The sequence below is a fragment of the Sorex fumeus genome, unplaced genomic scaffold, assembly GCF_029834395.1.
Source record: "Sorex fumeus unplaced genomic scaffold, SorFum_2.1 ptg000029l, whole genome shotgun sequence".
Classification (NCBI taxonomy): Eukaryota; Metazoa; Chordata; class Mammalia; order Eulipotyphla; family Soricidae; genus Sorex; species Sorex fumeus.
Window position 1 is genome coordinate 196861 of NW_026606086.1, and position 18747 is coordinate 215607.

An 18747-nucleotide genomic window follows, 5' to 3' on the forward strand; every position below is an offset into this window, starting at 1 on the left:
GTCCTGGGGCTGAGATCTCCAAGCCTGCTCGGATTGGGGCTGAGCATCCTCCACTCAGATCCTCCATATTCCAGTAGGCAGGGGTTACACCCACCAACTGGCCCCCTTGTGCCCTGTAATCCCATCAATGGCCAAGACCCAGAGACTATAAAACCCAGCTCCCGGAAGCATCTTATTATCTCATTCTTTCTTTGGACAAACTGGCAGGCTACCGAATGTAACCTGCCCACACGGCAGAGTCTGGCAAACTCCCCGTGGCTTACCCAATATGCCAAATACCAGTAACAATGATGAGGCTCATTCTGCTAACCCTGAAAGAGCCTTGAATATGGCACTTTTTAAAAAATTCTCAGGGCTAGGACAAAGGAGACATTACCGGGGCCTGTTCGAGGCAATCGACGAACAACAAGATGGTTGTGATCGTGATCGTGAGCAGATTCCGATTTTTTTGGGGGGAGGGGGTCATACGGAGAGATCTCAGGGGATCCTCCTGGTTGTGCACTCAGGAATTACTCCTGGCAGTGCTTGGGGGACCATATGGGATGCCAAGGATCGAACCCAAGTTGGCCGTGTGCAAGGCAAACGCTCTCCACGCTGGAATGTCGCTCCAGTCCCACATTCCCATTCTTTGGTCAGGACTATCCAACTAGCCTGAGCCATCAGCTCTGAGGCAGGAGGGGAGGGCAGTTTCCTTGGCATGTTCCTGACACAAGCCTGGAACATTGCACAATCACCTGGCAGCCTTTCCTCGAGTGGGCACGTGTGGCGACCCCTACATGGACACGGCCAAACAGACCCTGGCAGCTGCTCCTGCTGACCAGTCCTCACGGCTAATTCCTTTGGTCTCTTCTCAGCTCTGACTTCTACCGTGCAATCCACAAGTGGCTGGAGGACATCGGGCCTCTTTACCGATGCCCGAGTCACAAATACGCTTTAGATTTGGTGTCATGAGGAACAGCAGAGGGAGGAGAGCCGGAAGGGAGGTCTCCGGGGCCAGAAACCTTTCCCAAGGGATCACACTACCCAGATTCTTTCCTTACGACTTTCATAAGAAATAAATCTCAGTCATGATGCAAATGCCTTAAAGTGTTACTGGGCAGCCTTTCAAAATGCAAAAAACAAGAACCAAATATTAGAAACTAAAAAATATATGATATTTATTATAACGTTGATAGTTTCTTTAGTCTTTCCATCAACAACACACAGATAGAGCAAAGGAAGCAGGAGTGGGAGGAAAAAGAGAGGGTGAGGTGAGCACGGCAGCGCGTGAGCGCGGAGACAGCCAGACATCAGCACCCACAGTGAGCTCAGGACCACGGAGGCTGCCTCCCGGCCCCGCAGAGTTCCTGACCAAAGCCCGAGCCTGACATTCTGGTTCTGGTATCTGTCCCTGGCCGTCAGGGAAGTGGGGGACTCTGAACAGGACTTCCCCCCCCCCCCCCAGCCATCCTCTCTGGGCTTTAGCAGTGGTCTGAGCAGGGCAGGACTGGCCCTGCCTTCCGCAGCTGGACCTGTTTTGAACCTGTCTGAAAACCCAATTTGGAGACAATCTCCCGAAAGAAACGCTGACTTTCACAAAGTGCAGAGACACACCTTTGGCACACATCGCTTGCAGCTAAGCTGGAGATAACAACAGTCTGGGGAAAAACCGCAGCAAACCCAGGGATTGGGTGAGTGTAGCCGACGACCTCGCTCAGAGGCAGCAGTTCTGCGCCTCCATGTGGGAGCCCAGGATGGAGAGAGCCTCCGCCATCAGGACTGCACGCCAACAAGGCCCTTGGGGGCAGGCAGCAGTTTCTGCATGAACCCAGGGAAAGTGGACCTAAACCCTTCTAGGCTTTCAACCTGAGAGCAGAGCAAATTCCTTTTAGCACTTTATGTACCATCACACTCAGACCTACATCTGAATACTTTACAATCTCTACCTGGCGATGAAGATCCTGGGATTAGCTACAATTGAGTTGTCTTCAGATTTCTGAATCAGACACAACTTGCCATGATTAACGAGAAGAAACAGTTCAATATTTGTTTTAAAATTTTTTAATAGTTTTAAAATTTATTACTCCCACAAAAAAAAAATAAAGTCATCATTTGTTCCTTAGATTCACTGAAAGTTTTTTTCCTTCGGGGTGGATGGGTGCACACCTGGCCATGCTCAGGGTTTACCCTGGCTCTGGGCTCAGGGTACCACATGGGGTGCCAGGGATTGAACCCAGCTCAGCTGTGTACAAGACAAGATAGTACCAGTTCTACGACTTCCCCGGCCCCTGAAAGAGTGACATTCCATGGATGGCTGCATAAACATTCCTGGGACATAGGGGGAGAAGGGGAACAGAGGTGATGAGACAGCAGAGGGAAATGGAAAAGTGGTTAAATGGGTCATTTGATTTTAGAATTTATTTATGTATTTATTTTTGCCGGGGGTCACGCCCAGCGATGCACAGGGTTACTCCTGGCTCTGCACTCAGGAATTACTCCTGGTGTTGCTCAGGAGACCATATGGGATGCTGGGAATCGAACCCGGGTCGGCCGCGAGCAAGGCCATACCCCGCCGTGCTACCGCTCCAGCACTAAGTTGCATGCCAAGACGAGTGTCTTAAAAAAACAAAACCAAAATGAAACAAAAAACTGGTTCCCGTTCTAACGGATGGTTCCTCCTCAAGCCAGGGGCGCCAGCCTTGATTCTGGGGGGCTGTGCGTTGTGGGGAGCGCGGGAGAGGATGGGACTCTGGTGTCTGTGTGCCCCCAACTTGGGAGTTGTCTCCTTCAAATAGCACCAGGGATGAACCGACCATTTGGGACCAGCTGTGGGGGCTGGGAGGATGAGCGGATGGAAGGACCTGAGATGGGAGGCAACCGTGGACGCGCAACAGACCCTGACAATCGCCACTCAAGAGTACAGAGGAGGGGGTCTCCCCACAACCAGAACAGATGGTGGGGGTGGGGTGGGGGGTGCGCTGTGTCACAGGGAATTACAGCACAGTAGATTTCATGGGAAACGCATTTCCCGTCCTTGTGTCCTCCATCTTCGGCAGCCTGGCAATGGGCTGGCCTTGGGGATACTCCTGGCTCCTTGCTGGGGGCTGGGTGGAGGGAGGGAACTCTGCCTCCTGCAAAGCCTGTGCTCCCTGTGGCCCCAGACTTCAGAGCAAAGCTCAGATATGCTTAGGCCCATCTGCCTTTTTCTTTTCTTTTGTTTTGGGGCCACACCTTGTGATGTGAGGGGCTTTCTCCTGGCGCTGCGCTCAAGGATCACTCCTGGCGGGGGGAGGGTCCACCTGGGATTCCAGGGATCGACACTGGGTTGGCCTCCAACAAGGGAAGTTCCCTGCCTGCTGTGCTATCCTGCAATTCCCCTATTTGTCCTTTTCATTCTGACTTTCGTTTGCATTTCTGCAGGAAGTTCAAATTCTGGGCTTATCTGCTCCACCTCAGTTCAAGATTTTTTTCCATTCTGTTAAATTATGTCTTTTTCTCCTGATACGCTGGTTGAAGTTTTTGTTCTCCTTAGTCATAACAGTAAATGTAGAAAACGAATCTGTAACAAGATAGTTCTTTTTTGTGGCACATTTGGCGGTATTTGGGGCTTACTCCTGGCTCTGTGCTCAGAGAGCACTCCTGGCGGTGCTCGGGGGACCATACAGAGTGCGGGAATCAAACGTGAGTCAGACAAAAAGCAAGGCAAGACCCTCCCACTGTGATATTGATGTCGGTGAGTCCCACGGGTGACTTATGTGAAGCGGGGAGGAGAAAGACGGTCACTTTCTCCCCAGCCGCCTCTTCCACCCGGGACCCAGGATTACTGGGTTCTTGTCTCACCTCGCAGAAAGGAATTTCAGGAGTAGACAAGCAGTGAAACAAATAGATTTTATATGGAGGATTTTTGGAGAGGGAGAGAAAGGGATAAGCAGATAAGCGGGGGAATGGAGAGTAAGAGAGAGAGAGTATAGGGTCCAGAGAGAACGCGGGCTTCTCCGAGGGTGGAGAGAGCCCCTGCACACATCCCAGCATTAGACACGAATGCATGAAAGTACACATCTCAAGAGGGGAGATGCGGGTGACACATGTGCTCGGGCACCACATGAGCTGGGCCACGTGGGCGCAAGCAGCACATGGGCTCCTTTGTTCAAGGTGGCCTTTATAGGGTTTCTCCAACCTGCCCCCACCTGAGGCTTCTTCCCAGGTAAAAGTCTGTTGCTAAGGAGGTTACCAGGGAGGTCCAAAAAGAGGAATTTCATGGGGAGGCCTATATCCTCAGGGTCTGCAAATGGTCTTATCGGGCCTTTGCTTTCTGTATCCACAAGGTGGCTCATTCCTAGAAATCTTCTTCCATGAAACTTTGTTTCATTGCAAAGGGCCTTTCCCTATCTACCTGCCTACATCACAACCATTATTGACTTACTGGTCCCTACTCTATCCTAAGTATCCTCTGTCCCCTACACTTGTGTTTTTTTCCAACCATTGACAAGGCCTCCTGGCCCCCATTTTCCTAGCCTTGGATATCAATCTCATATGTGTGTGTGTGTGTGTGTGTGTGTGTGTGTGTGTATTATGGGCTGGAGCCATAGCACAGTGGGTAGGGCGTTTGCCTTGCATGCAGCCAACATGGCCAACCCGAGTTCGATTCCTCCGCCCCTCTCAGAGAGCCTGGCATGCTACCGAGAGTATCTCGCCCGCAAGGCAAAGCCTGGCAAGCTAACTGTGACATATTCAATATGCCAAACACAGTAACAACAAGTCTCACGATGGAGACATTACTGGGCCCGCTCGAGCAAATCGGTGAACAACGGGAGGACCGTGACCATATATATTATATTCCACAAAATGGGTGCTTACTTATATTTGTGAAGGGACTTGGGAATCATATCCAGCAGTGCTGAGGCTCCTCCGGGCTCTGCTCAGGCATCACTCCTGGAGGGGATACTGGGGACCATATGAAGTGCCAGGGAAAGGAATCTGGGTTTGCTGCTTGCTAGGCATCAGCCTTGCCCCAGGGCTCTCTCTCCAATCTAGAGTTTACTGACTTACAACCTAGTATTACAGAATATTCACAGTACGATGTAATATTTGGATATCCTGCAAAGTAACCATGATTCATGTATAGACCGTTTGGATTCCCTACCATAGATTCTAAAGTCAAGGACTGCTATTGGGTATTATGTAGGCTAAAAGTAACAGTCTTGCTCAAGCTCTTTCTCTAGAAAAATCAACCTGAGGAGACGTGCGTCAAACGTACAGGAGTTGGTGCTTATAAACATCTTTGAATCTGTTAATTTGGGTTAATGATATAGCAACTTCCAGTTTCTTTCCCAGACTTTATGGATTGATGGTGTTTGTACTGCATGGTGTCTTTTTAGTTTCATCTCGTGAAATAGCTATGGAGAATCACTGAAGGTATTCATTTTAGGCTACGTTTATTTGGAAGCTTTGCAATAATACAATAAAGGTTTTATTTGTTTTGGGTTTTTTTTTTTTTTGCTTTTTGAGTCACACCTGGTGATGCACAGGGGTTACTCCTGGCTCTTCACTCAAGAGTTACTCCTGGCGGTGCTCAGGGGACCATGTGGGATGCTGGGAATTGAATCCGGGTCTGCTGCGTGCAAAGCAAACGCCCTACCCGCTGTGCTATCTCTCCAGCCCCCTGTTTTGACTTTTTTTTACCTTTAAACCTCACCAGTGGTTTTTTTTTCATTTTTTATAATTTTATTTATTGAATCACCATGAGACCAGTTACAAAGCTTTCGGGTTTAAGTCTTGGTCATACAATGAAACATCCGTACCTTCACCAGTACCCATTCTCCACCACCAAAAACCCTAGTATACCCCCATCCCACACCCTCTCCTTACCTGTGGAGGAGATGATTTCCACATTACTCTCTCTCTACTTTGATTACATTCAAAATTTTGACACCGGACCCACCATTATTATTTTGGATTTTACCCCAACACTCAGATCTCCTGAAAAGGCAACAGTAGACAATTTGTTTTCTATTCCTGGTTTTAAATAACATATGATGTCATGTGGCTGCAGTAGTGGTTGCGAGATTTTGGAATTCCAAAATTTTAACAATTAAATCTGGAGGGATTTCTTGCCAAAACCTGCTGGGTTCCGAGATTTGTTCCTGAGTCTCTGGGATCATGGCCGTTAAGCAGCTTGATCAAAGCCAGAAAGGCCTTTAGTGGGCGGTGACTAGGGGTCTTGTTGGGATGGGGAGGAAAGGGCTGGTCCCACCCCCATCCCGTGAGGCCCCACATGTCTCATCACTGAGGGCCCAAACCTGACAGTCCAATGGCCTCTGGAGGATGGCGGCCACCGAGCCACCAAGGGGGAGCAGGTGGAGGGACAGCACCCTTTCCTCCCTGGAATGGCCCAGCGACAGTAACCTACTGCAGGGTCTGGATGCATTTCTGCCAAAAGCCACTGTATTCCTAGATTTGTTTCGGAGTCTCTGGGATCATGGCCATTAAGTAGCTTAATCAGGAGCCAGAGAGGCCATTCGTGGGTGGTGACTTGGGGTCTTGTTGAGACTGGGAGAAAAAGGCCGGCTCCACCCCCATCCCATGAGGCCCCACGTATCTGGTCACTGTGGGCCCAAACCTGACTGTCCAATGGCCTCTGGCGGATGGTGGCCACTGAGCCGCCAAGGGGGAGCAGGCGCAGGGACAGCACCCGTTCTCCCCTCGGGCGGCCCGGCAACAGTAACCTATTGTGCGGTCCTGACGCATTTCTGCCAAAAGCTGCTGAGTTTCGAGATTTGTTTCTGAGTCTCTGGGATCATGGCTGTTAAACAGCTTGATCAGAAGCCAGAGAGGCCGTTTGTGGGTGACGACTTGGGATCTCATTGGGGAGGAAAGGGCCAGCTCCACCCCCATCCCATGAGGCCCTACGTGTCTCGTCACTGTGGGCCCAAACCTGATTGTCCAGTGGCCTCTGGAGGATGGCAGCCAGAGGGGTGCCAGGGGGAACAGGCCAAGGCACAAAATCTATTCCCACCTGGAGTGGACCAGCGCCTGTAACTTACTGCAGGGACTCGACACATTTCTGCCAAAAGCTATTGGGTTTCGAGATTTGTTTCTGAGTGTCTGGGATCATGGCCATTAAGCAGTTCAATCAGGAACCAGAGAGGCGATGCCTCCAAATATATAGCTGAACTGGAGATGTTTTGTGGGTGTGTCTCCCACATACCTAACTTTTGCCTGTTTACTTTCTTGGTAAACTCTGCCCCACGTTTTTGGGGTCTGGCCCAAAGCACGGCAGCAATTTGGGGGTACCTGGAAGTCTGAAGGTGCCATCAGGATGGGTATTAGTCTCCTATTTTGTTACTTAATGTTCCCCAGATGAATGCAATCTTTCTATGTCTGCCTCTCTCTTTCTGGCTCATTTCGCTTAGCATGATATTTTCCATGTAGTACCATTTGTATGTAAATTTCATGATTTCATCTTTTCTAACAGCTACATAGTACTCCATTGGGTAGATGTACCAAAGTTTCTTTAACCAGTCATCTGTTCTCAGCACTCAGGTTTTTTCCAGATTCTGGCTATTGTAAACAGTGCTGCAATGAACAAACAAGTGCAGATGTCACTTCGAGTATACATTTTGACCTCTCTGGGATTTATTCCCAGGAGTGGTATTGCTGGGTCAAATAGAAGCTCAATTTCTAATTTTTTGAGAATCGACCATACTGTTTTACAAAAGGGCTGAACCAGCCGGCATTCCCACCAGCAGTGGAGGGTCCCTTTCTCGCCACTTCTGCGCCAACTCTGGTTGCTTTTGTTCTTTTGGATGTGGGCCAGTCTGTGTGGTGTGAGATGATATCTCATTGTGGTTTTGATCTGCATCGCCCTGATGATTAATGATGTAGAGCATTTTCTCATGTGCCTTTTAGTCACTTAGATTTCTTCTTTGAGAAAGTTTCTGTTCATTTCGACGCCCCATTTTTGATGTGGTTCAATGTTTTCTTCTTGTGGAGTTCAACCAGTACTTTGTATATCCTTGATATCAACCCTTTGTTGGATGTCTATTGGGTGAATATCCTTTCCCATTCTGTAGACTGTCTTTGTACTTTGGTTACTGTTTCTTTTGAGGTGCAGAAGCTTCTTAGTTTAAAGTAGTCCCATTGATCTATCTCTGTTTTCACTTGCTTGACCAGTGGCATGACATCTTTGAAGATACCATTCGCTTCGATGTCATGGAGGGTTTTGCCAACCTTGTCTTCAATGTACCTTATGCCATTCTGACAATACTTATGGATTCCCGTCTGATGTAGAGGTCTTTCATCCATTTTGATCTTACTTTTGTACATGGTGTTCGGCAGAGATCTGAGCCCACTGTTTTGCATGTAGCTGTCCAGTTTTGCCAGCACAATTCGTTAAAGAGGCTTTCCTTGCTCCACTTCACATTTCTTGCTCCCTTCTCAAAGATTAGATGATCATATGTCTGGGGGAAGATGTCAGTATATTCAACTCTGTTCCACTGGTCTGCAGCCCTGCCTTTGTTCCAGTACCATGCTATTTTAGTTGTTACTGCTTTGTAGTAGAGTTTGAAGTTAAGGAGGTTGATTCCTTCCATTTTCTTTTTCCCAAGAATTGCTTTAGCTATTCTTGGGGGCTTATTGTTCCATACGAATTTCAGGAGTGTTTGCTCCATTTTTAGTTGAAAAATGTCATGAGTATCGTTATAAGGATCACACACTGAATTTGTACAATGCTTTGGGAAGTATTGCCATTCTGACAATGTTAATTCTCCCGATCCATGAGCAGGGGATATCTTTCCATTTTCTCATGTCCTCTTTTATTTCATGAAGTAGAGTTTTGTAGTTTTCTTTGTACAGTTTCTTTACTTCCTTAGTTAAGCTGATTCCTAGGTACTTGATTTTCTGGGGCACAATTGTGAATGGGATTGTTTTTTTCATGTCACTTTCTTCTCTCTCACAATTTGCATATAGGAAAGCCCTGGACTTTTGGGTATTGATTTTACAGCCTTCAACTTTACTATACAAGTCTATTGTTTCTAGGAGTTTCTTGGTAGAGGTTTTAGGATTCTCTAAGTATAGTATCATATCATCTGCGAATAGTGAGAGCTTGATTTCTTCCGTTCCTACCTGACTGCTCTTAATATCTTTTTCTTGCCTAACCGCTATTGCAGTACTATATTGAACAGCAGTGGAGAGTGTGGGCATCCTTGTCTCGTCCCTGATCTTAGGGGGAAGGCTCTCAGTTTTTCCCCATTGAGGATGATGCTTGCTGTAGGCTTGTGGTAAATGGCTTTAACTATATTAAGGAAAGTCCCCTCTCTCCCCATTTTGGAGAGGGTTTTCATCATAAATGGGTGCTGGATCTTGTCAAATGCTTTCTCTGCATCTATTGATATGATCATATGGTTTTTATCCAAGATAATTTTTAATAAAAAAATAAAGTCCTAAAATTATGTTTATATTTTTAAAAAGAGAAGTAGCACACGCAGTGGAGAACTGAGTGAGGGCCCTGTAGGAGGCTGCCAGCTCCGCCACGCCTCCCTCCAGTGGAACAGGTTCAGGAGCTCAGCAGTTACTCCTCCGCCTGCAGAGGGGCCCCTGGGAGCCCCATGTCCCCAAGGTGCCCAGGGCCCTGGCTGTCCTCCCAGGTGGGGACAAGCGCAGGAAGTGACAGGCCCTCCTGGGAGGCGGGTGGGCATTGCTTGCTTGTTTGCTTATTAGAGCCTACAGCGCTAATGGGCCAGCAGGGATGCCCCAGGGCGTGAGGCGCCTCTGAGTGCCTCAGAGCTGCCGAGGGAACCCGAGCACTTACAAGCTCCTGGCAAGCTCCTCAGAACTCTAGGGAGCTGCTAACATTGCTAATGAGAGGCCAGACCTGCGATCTCCACCCTCAACTTTTCACATGCTCTGTCCGTACACTCTCACACACATGCAAACACACCTACATGCAAACCACATACACAAGCAAATACAAATGCACACTTACAAACACATACACATACATGCAAACACACAAATGCACATGCATGCACATAAACACAAGCATACACAAACACTTCAAACACAAACACATAACTACAAGCCACACATATATGCATATGAACACATACAAACACAAACAAGTATACACAATTAATATATACAAACACATAAAAATGCACAAATACAAACACGCACTTGCAAATACAAACACATACACATGTACACAGACAAGCATACATACAACACACACAAACATACATGACCATACACATATACAAACATACACACATATACGCATACACACTGCCCTGCAATTTCCAAGTTATTTCAGTTTGTTTTTAATAAAGCACCGTGATTTGCAAAGATATTAATAGATAAGGGTTTTTTTTTCAAAATTGTATTTGTGTTGAGTTTTTTTCCAATTTTGTTTTAAGGATCATAAAATAAGCAAAAATTTCAAAATTCTTTATTCCATAGGTAGCCAATTAGAAGAAACAGGATTAGGAGGAAATGTTTGAAGTGTTTTGACAAAAGGGTCAGGCAGAAGTCTGGAGAGAGGCAGCGAGAAACAAACCCCATAGGCAGAGGTGAGAGGCATCTCAGAACCACATTTTATGGGTAACGGGAGGGGGGTCCCCACTGACCCTCCCTGGATGAGACAGGAAAGACCAAGCTGACATTTGCAGAATGGTCAGGACCCCAGTCGTCTTCTGAACCCGAGGCAGCTTGCGCACTGTCTTCTACCATCCTCCGGCTTATTAAAGCAATGTTGAGTTCCATGACAGGGGATTGTTGAGTTTTAGACATGCAACATCCCACCACGGATCCCACTACCAGAATCACCATCGCCCCACTGGAGTCCCCAGGTTCACTGTCACCCTCCAGCCCACCACTTGGACAGGCGCGTTTTGAGTTTGGCAGTCATAATCTGGATCTGGCATTTTCCGTGTTATTGACTCGGGACTGGCTCTAGAGCTGGGCCACTCCTCCACATCACTGATGTGTGTTTCTGTGCCCAAATGTCTTTCAATTTCTTTCTGTCTTACTAATGCTCTTTTATTATTTTATTTTATTTTTAGGGGTGGAGCAATAGTACAAAGGTATGCTGCCTTGCATGAGACCAACCCAGGCTCTATCCAAGGCATCCCATCGGGTTCCCCAAGCACTGCCAGGAGTAATCTTTGAGTGTAAAGGCAGGAGGAATCCCTGAGCATAGCCAGGAGTTACCCAAAAAGCAAAAAATAAAAATAATTTTTGGGGGGTCACACCCAGCGATGCTGGTTCATGCACTCAAGAATTACTCCTGGCAGTGCTCAGAAGACTCTATGGGATGCTGGGAATCAAACCTGGGTCAGCTGCATGCACAGGAAATGCCCTACCAACTGTGCTATCACTCCAGCCCAAAACTATATTATTGTTAATATATTTGTTTGGATGATAGTTCTATGATTCACAACACTGTTCTTGGTGCTTTCGTGGACACATAATTCCAACACCACACACATCACCATTGATTTTCTATAGCATTAGTGTTGCGGGAAAGAATTTACAAGGTCCTTGGTCCGACCTCCCAGCTCTGGGAGCTGCGGGGCCCAGAGTGGAGAGAGGGGTTACTCTTGGCAGGAAAAGAAAGGCAGGCCTAAGTCTGACCCAGACTTACCAGGAATGCTGCCTTCCCTCCCAGAAAAGAATTTCAGAAAGAGACAAATAGTGAAGTCAAAAAGTTTTAACTTAGAGTTAAAGGGGAGAGAGAAAGAGAGGAGAGAAGAGAGAGAGAGAGAGAGAGAGAGAGAGAGAGAGAGAGAGAGAGAGAGAGAATGAGAGAGAGATGCATTCAAGAGAGAACTTGGGCTTTTTAGTCAGTCACCCTATATTTCCCACCCCACCCCACCCCCACCCCCACACACAGTATTGGGGGCACACTGTTTGCCTTGCAGAATGATTATGTAGGTTTTCTCCCAAACCGCCATGTGTGGGATTTTCACACTAGATTAAAAAAAACCTTGGTATTGTTGTTTTGGTTTGTTTTGCTTAATTTTCAGTTTGCTTGTTTTTGTTTTGGGACCACACCCAGTGGTGCTCAGGATTTACTTCTGACTCTACACTCAGGAATCTTTCCTAGCGGGGCTCGGATGACCACTTGGGATCGCACTGGGTTCGGCCCTGTGCAAGGAAGGGCCCTCCCGCTGTGCTATAGCTTGGGCCCCAACATTTGAAACGTTCGATGGTCCATCTTCATTTCCTATCACATTCTCCTGCTGGATCTTCTTTCCGAAAAGGGGTCCAGCCTTTACTGGACCTGGGCTGGTGCCACTTAGAGTCTTAGCAGGCCTTAGTTCCTGTGTCCACAAAGTGGGTCCAGCCATAATATGTTTTTCTACTTTAGAGTTGGAGAAAGAGTCACTTCTTCAAACCCCATCTTGGTTTCATTACTTCCCAAGAAGTCATTGCCCAGAGTTCCTGCTGACAATCTATCTACTACTTCATTTTGTTTCCACTTGGGGTGTGGAGGGGGCCATACTTGACAACACAGTGCTCAAGAGTTATTTTTCATTCTGTGCTCAAGGATTGCTCCTGGTGATGCCCAGGGAGCCACACGAGGCGTGGGGGATGAACCTGGGATTGGGCCCACATAAGGCAAGAACCTTAAGCCCTGTTCTATCTCTCCAGCCTACATATGACTTCCTTGGTGCAAAAGTTACTTGAGGTCCTAGAAGTTCTGAAAAATCTTTGGGAGCTAGAGAGACAGTACATTCAGTAAGGTGATGGCCTTGAACACATCCATTGGGTTCCCCAGGTCCCCTGACCCCTGCCAGGAGTGCTCACTCCCCTCCCCCCCCAAAAAAAGAAGAAACTTTCACCACTCCTCAACTATAGCCAAGAATAAAAATTACCCCAGATTTGGACTTTTTACAATGACCTATCAAAGAAAACAATCTATTTGACAGAGCAAACATATTTGGTCTTGTTTTTGTTTTGTTTTGTTTGGGAGGGTGTGCTCAGGGATCACTCCTGGCAGGAATCAGGGACCACATATGATGCAGGGGATAGAACCAAGGTCAGCTGCATGCAAAGCAAGAGTCCTGCCTTCTGTAATCCTCTCTGGCTCATGCTGTTCTTTTAGACATAAACAGTTCCACAGACTTCCAAGCCCAGATCATGTTTCCCTGAGACTCTGGAAAAATGCAGCAAACCAGCAACAAACCAACAGGAGCCTAGTGCCACCGATGAAAGCCCACTTTCCCTCTATCGCCGCCAACATCGGAAACTGCTGCTTCTTTGCAATGATAGCTGAGTCTCGCCTCTCCTTAGAACCAGATAAGTGCATTGAGAGATGGGGGTGTGTGGCTTCATCGTAGAGCACATACCGGCATGGGTCCAATCCCCTGAGGTTGATACCAACCACAGCCTCCAATTCCTCAGACCCTTCCCCCAAATTACCAACTAAGCCCCAGTGCTTTCTCTCCTTTCTAATACTGACATACACCCCCCCCACAGCTCCCAGTGGTGTGGCCAGAATATGTGGCCACCCCCAGCAGTCCTTCGTGGCAGCTCCCAACTTAGTGCTCAAGCACTGCTCCCGGCTATACTCCGGGACCATGAATACTGGGAAGCAAGCCTGCACCCCAACCTGTTTAGCTAATTCCCTGATACCGTGATTTATAGTACAAAATCGTATTCTTTATTTACCCTTATTCCTAGCACAGGGAACCCCAGCAAGGGCTTTTTCTAATTTATCTTTGCTTCTTTTGTAGTCTGATTGGTTTTCGTGGGGAGGGAGTTTGGGGCACACCAGCCATGCTCAAGCCTACTTCTGGCTCTGTACTCAGAGTCACTAGCAAGACAAGCACCTTCACTCAATACTATCTCTAAAGCCCTGGGAAGTTTTCTTGGTTCTGTGAAGGAAGCACTTTTGGGAAAGTCGCTAAGTCACTCAGGCTGTGAAGGTCATTTGTCAGGGGAAACCAAAGTAAACAAAGGTTGCATCTTCCAGACCTCCCTGGATTTGCCCAGGGCTTGACCCAATAATTCACCAAGGGCCAATGTACTGAAGCTCCAGAACACTCAGACTGTCTGGTCTGAGAGAGCCTCTGAGCTGGGGGATGGGTGGAGACTTGAGAGGATGGGAAGTAGCTGAGCCAGAAGAGGGCAGGGCTCAGACGGCTTCCCTTTCTAGGTTCTGCTGCAACCCTTCAGCTGACTCTTAACCCCTAATATTGAAGACGCTTCTGCAGAGCCTGGACCCAGAGCATGGTACAGCGAGGAGGGTTGCCTTGCATGCGGCCAACCCCGGTTTGATTTCCAGCATCCATAGGGTCCCCTGAGCACCTCCAGGAGTAATTCTTGAGTGCAGAGCCAGGAAGAACCACCGAGCTTGGCCAGTTTTGACCAAAAAAGAAAAAAATACAAAAAAAAACAACATCCAAAGAACCCTTCCTAAGGAAGGAAGAACCATAGTAGGAAGGTTCTGGAGAGAGCATATTGGGTAGAGGGTTTCCCTTGCACGAGGCTGGCTGGAGCTAGAGCCCCATCATCCCATAGGTTTGCCTTAAGCCTTCCAGGAGCGACTTCTGAATGCAGAGTCAGGATTAAATCCTCCGACTGTGCTATCGTTCCGGCCCCATGTTTCTAAGAGTATAAATGATTGTTCAAAGAGTCTACGACAACCACGGTGAGCTTTGGGCAGCTGGGGCGCTGTGGACAGTCACAGAGAGTGTCACTGTTTCGCCTTACAAGCGGCCAACATGGCCGACCGGAGTTCGATTTTTCCGCCCCTCTCGGAGAGCCCGGCAAGCTACCAGAGTATTCGATATGCCAGACAAAGTAACAACAAAGTCTCCAATGGAGACGTTACTGGGCCCGCTCGAGCAAATCCTGGTATCTACGAGCCCAAAAACACGGAAAGAGTCCTTCCATCCTGTGTCTCCTCCTTTCAGGTCCATAATGTCACTATGGTTCCTGTAGGTGCAAGCAGGGGTGGGCTCAGCGACTGCACCCATGGGAGGCAGACTGGGTGGGTTTGCAGGCGCACACACAACTCACAGACCTCCCACCTTGAACTCACGCTCCATACTGCGATACCACAGACGGCCAGCAGGGGGCGGGCCCACCACGGCAAAGGGGCCACACGCGCTCCAGACTGCAATACCGCAGACGGCCAGCAGAGGGTGGGCGCACCGCGGCAAAGAGACCACACGGGCTCCGAACTGCGATACCGCAGACGGCCAGCAGGGAATGGGTGAACCGCTGCGTAGGGGACCGAGGGATCCAAACAGGCCGGTGGGGTCCCAAGCAGCTTCCACCCGAGCGATGTGCATCGGGATTAGAATCGATTTACTGCGGGGAGGGCGCTTGTCTTGCACGAGGCCCACCAGGACCCACCGCCCCCCCCCCGGGCACCCTAAGGACTCCCCAAGGGGACTTGGGAGTGACCCTGAGCGCAGAGCCAGGGGTTGGACCCGAGATCCAGGGTGTGCACATCAAACAAAAATTTTTGAAAAAAACAAGATTGGAGGAGTGGGCAAGCTAAATAGATAAAGTTTGGGGGCAGGGGTGTAACTGGGCGGCGGAGCACCGGCCTTGCAGGTCTGAGTCCACGGATTTGATTCCAAGCTCCTGGATCAGGCACCAGAGTCACCCACCCCGCCACCGGAACTCACAGTTTCAACTGGGAGGAGGGCTGCGGGAGGCACGGGGGGCAGGAGGCTGAGAGATGCAGGAGGAGCAGGAGCGCAGCCTTCCTCACAGGCCACAGAACCACGCCCCCAGCACCCACAGAGTCGTGCCCTGAGCACTGCAGGTGGGAACAAAAGGAAAGAAACTGTGGGATACTGTGTATCTGACCCTGACTAGCCTCAGGCTCCCTTCTTATTTTATGTCACTGTCAATGTCCTCTCATTGTTCATCAATTTATCAATTTTGCTCAGTAACATTGTGAGACTTGTTACTGTATTTGGCATAACGAATACATCACAGGTAGCTTGCCAGGCTTTGCCATGCAGGTGAGATACTCTAGGTAGCTTGCCAGGCTCCCCGAGAGGGGCGTAGGAATCAAACTCTAGTCGGCTGTGTAGGAAGCGTGCAAGGCAAACGCCCTACCCTCTGTGCTATGTATGTAACTTTTGCCTGTTTATTTTCTTGGTAAACTCTGCCCCAAATTTTTGGGGGTTGGCCCAAGACATGGCAGCAATTTGGGGGTACCTGGAAGTCTGAAGGCGCCATCAGGCTGCTGATGCACTCGCCTCACAGGTACAGACTGACCTGCTGGTGGCACCATACCCCCAACCCAGTGCTTCTTACGGTTTACTCCTGCCTCTGCACTTAGCGATTGCTCCTGCCGGGGCACAGATGACTGCATGGGATTCCTGCGATTGAACCCAGATCAGCCACATGCAAGGTAAGAACCCTACTCACTGTACTACCTCTTTAGCCCAAGATAAACACTTTTAAGAAAATGGTATACAGGCACAGAGCAATAGTTCAGCTGGCAGGGCATGTGCTTTGGCCAATCTGGCTTCAATCCCTGACGTTCCGTATAGTCTGCCCAAGCACTGTCAGGAGTGATTCCTGAGTGCAGAGCCATGAATAAGCCCTAAGACATCACCAGGTGTGGCACAAACATAAAGAAACAAAAAGAAATTGGTGTATCAGGATTCCATTGTAGAAACTCTTTGACTTATTTGACTCTATAGTTCTTGATTGCTAGCCAAAAATCTTTTATAAATAAACCGGAGAATAATCAGTTATCACTGGCAAAAAGGAAATAATTTTATTCAAGTAGATATAGAACATTGTTTGCTCAAATTTTAATACTGCTTTACATAGTTTGTGAAACAATTTCAATCGTGTTTATTACTCAAAATGTCAATGGATTACGATCTTTCACTGGTGAGACACTTGATAATCTCCAGAGGAAAATACATCAAAAGCATATATACAATTATAGAAGTTCTTATAATCCATGTAGCCCTGATGGTACATTATTTATCACGTTTTACAGAACTAGAAAACATTCAAATGAACATAAATAGATTCAGATTGGATGATCACCTTCTGATGGTTCAGGTCCTTCATTTAATTTTTTCTGATAAGAAAATCGAAAATTATTAATGTTGAATTTCTCATCATACATTCATCTAAAAACACAGTGAAAAAAAGTAAACTTTGTAAAGACAGTAAATTGGTTATTGTAGGTGTTTCACAAGTAGCTTGCTATCTAATCCAGGAACTGCTGGAGATTTCTGCAGAGTGCAGAGAATGAGGTGGCCGGGCCGAAGTTGTTGTTGTCGTAATTGTTGAGGTCGTCCCCGTTCCCTTTGAGAGCCGCCTCGGACATCATCTCCACTTTCATGTTGAGGTCCTGATTCTTTCTTTGGAGGTCCACAATCACGGAATTCAGGAAATCAATCTGTGTTCAAGGAGAGCGTGAGACGGTGAGCCATCTGCGGGAGCCATGGGAGCCCGCCACAGAGGAGGCTGGGCCCCGCTTCCAGTCCCCACCCCAGGGTTGGAGGCAGCCAGAGCTCCCCTTTCCCTTCCTGAGCGCAAGCTCCCGGGTGCCCAGGGAAGACCCCAGGAGGAGATGCTGGTACCCCTCGGTTCTTCTCAGAGCAGGGAGTCAAGAGGGGTCTTCCCTCTCCTACAAAGACAAACTCACTTCTTTCAAATGAATGGGGCGGGGGGAAATCCCACTTTACAAAAGCAAGCATGACTGTAGGCACAAACATTCATGTTTCACTTGAAAACTGGCAGGCGCGTTGGGTCTGAGTGATAGCACAGCGGGAAAGGTGCTTGCCTCGCACGCAGCCAACCCAGGTTTGATCCCTGGCATCCTATAGGGGCCACCGGAGAGCAGCCAGGAGTGATTCATGAGTGCAGAGCCAGGAGGAAGCCTGGAGTATCGCCAGGTGTGGCCCCCAAAGAAAGTGTAAATAAAACCAGAAAAACAGACTGATTCTTTTTCTCCCTCAGGGCAAGTTCTGATGGCCAGTCTCTGAGAGTGCCCAGGCCATCCCACACTACAGCCAAGAAACACAGATCTCTCTTCCTCCAGCTTAAAACAAAACATAACAAAACAAAACAAAACATGGAAATGTTCAGTTCCCAACAAACCCATACAGGGTCCACCTGCACAGCCCACATGCAAAGTTCATTTCAGCCCACAAGTGCCCTCCAGGGCCACCTGCTGTTAAGTACAGAAGTGCAGGAAGTGAGGGTGTGCGGGAACTCCTCAGGGCACTGGGACCCAGATGGTCCACTTCCTCGGAGAGGATTCAAACGATAAAGCGCTGCAGACACGGGTGGGATGGAAGGGGGGTTGGGGAAGGAGAGACATCAAGGAGGCCCCAAGGCTGACTCCAGCTGCAGGCCAGACCCGAGCCTGGTGATGGTAGGTGCGGGCATCGGACTGCAGCCAAGTGTGCAAACCCCGGAGGACCCCACCCAGCTGTCTCCCTTGACAGGAGCAAGAAGCAGGAAGGCAGCCCAGAGGACCAGACTCCCCCAGCTCTGGGCCTAGAGCATGCGCAAAGAGGCTGGAAAAGCCACATGCTGGTGGGCGTTTCCGTTTGCGACTGAACCTTCCTGGCAGGGAAGAAGCACTCCAAAGTGGTGTTCGACTCTGGCAAAGTGAAGATTTGCCAATGTGATGGGAGCCCGAAGCCCAGGTTCTGGGAGAGCAGCAAGAGGAAGGGCATTGGAGGGCTCTGGCAAGGACATGACCCCTTGACTGAAGGGATGTGTCCTTGTCCATGGGGCCTCTCACTCCTTAAGCATCACCTCTTGTGCTGG

At 48.6% G+C, this 18747-nt stretch overlaps 1 protein-coding gene across 1 annotated transcript in view; it reads right to left on the reverse strand.

Moving 5' to 3' along the window:
- Positions 1 to 18747, reverse strand: part of LOC130024553 (CAP-Gly domain-containing linker protein 1-like) — a 56272-nt gene that overhangs the window by 21836 nt on the left and 15689 nt on the right. The window contains 1 exon segment of the mRNA XM_056115273.1: positions 15012 to 15164. Coding sequence (XP_055971248.1) covers positions 15012 to 15164 — 153 coding nt within the window.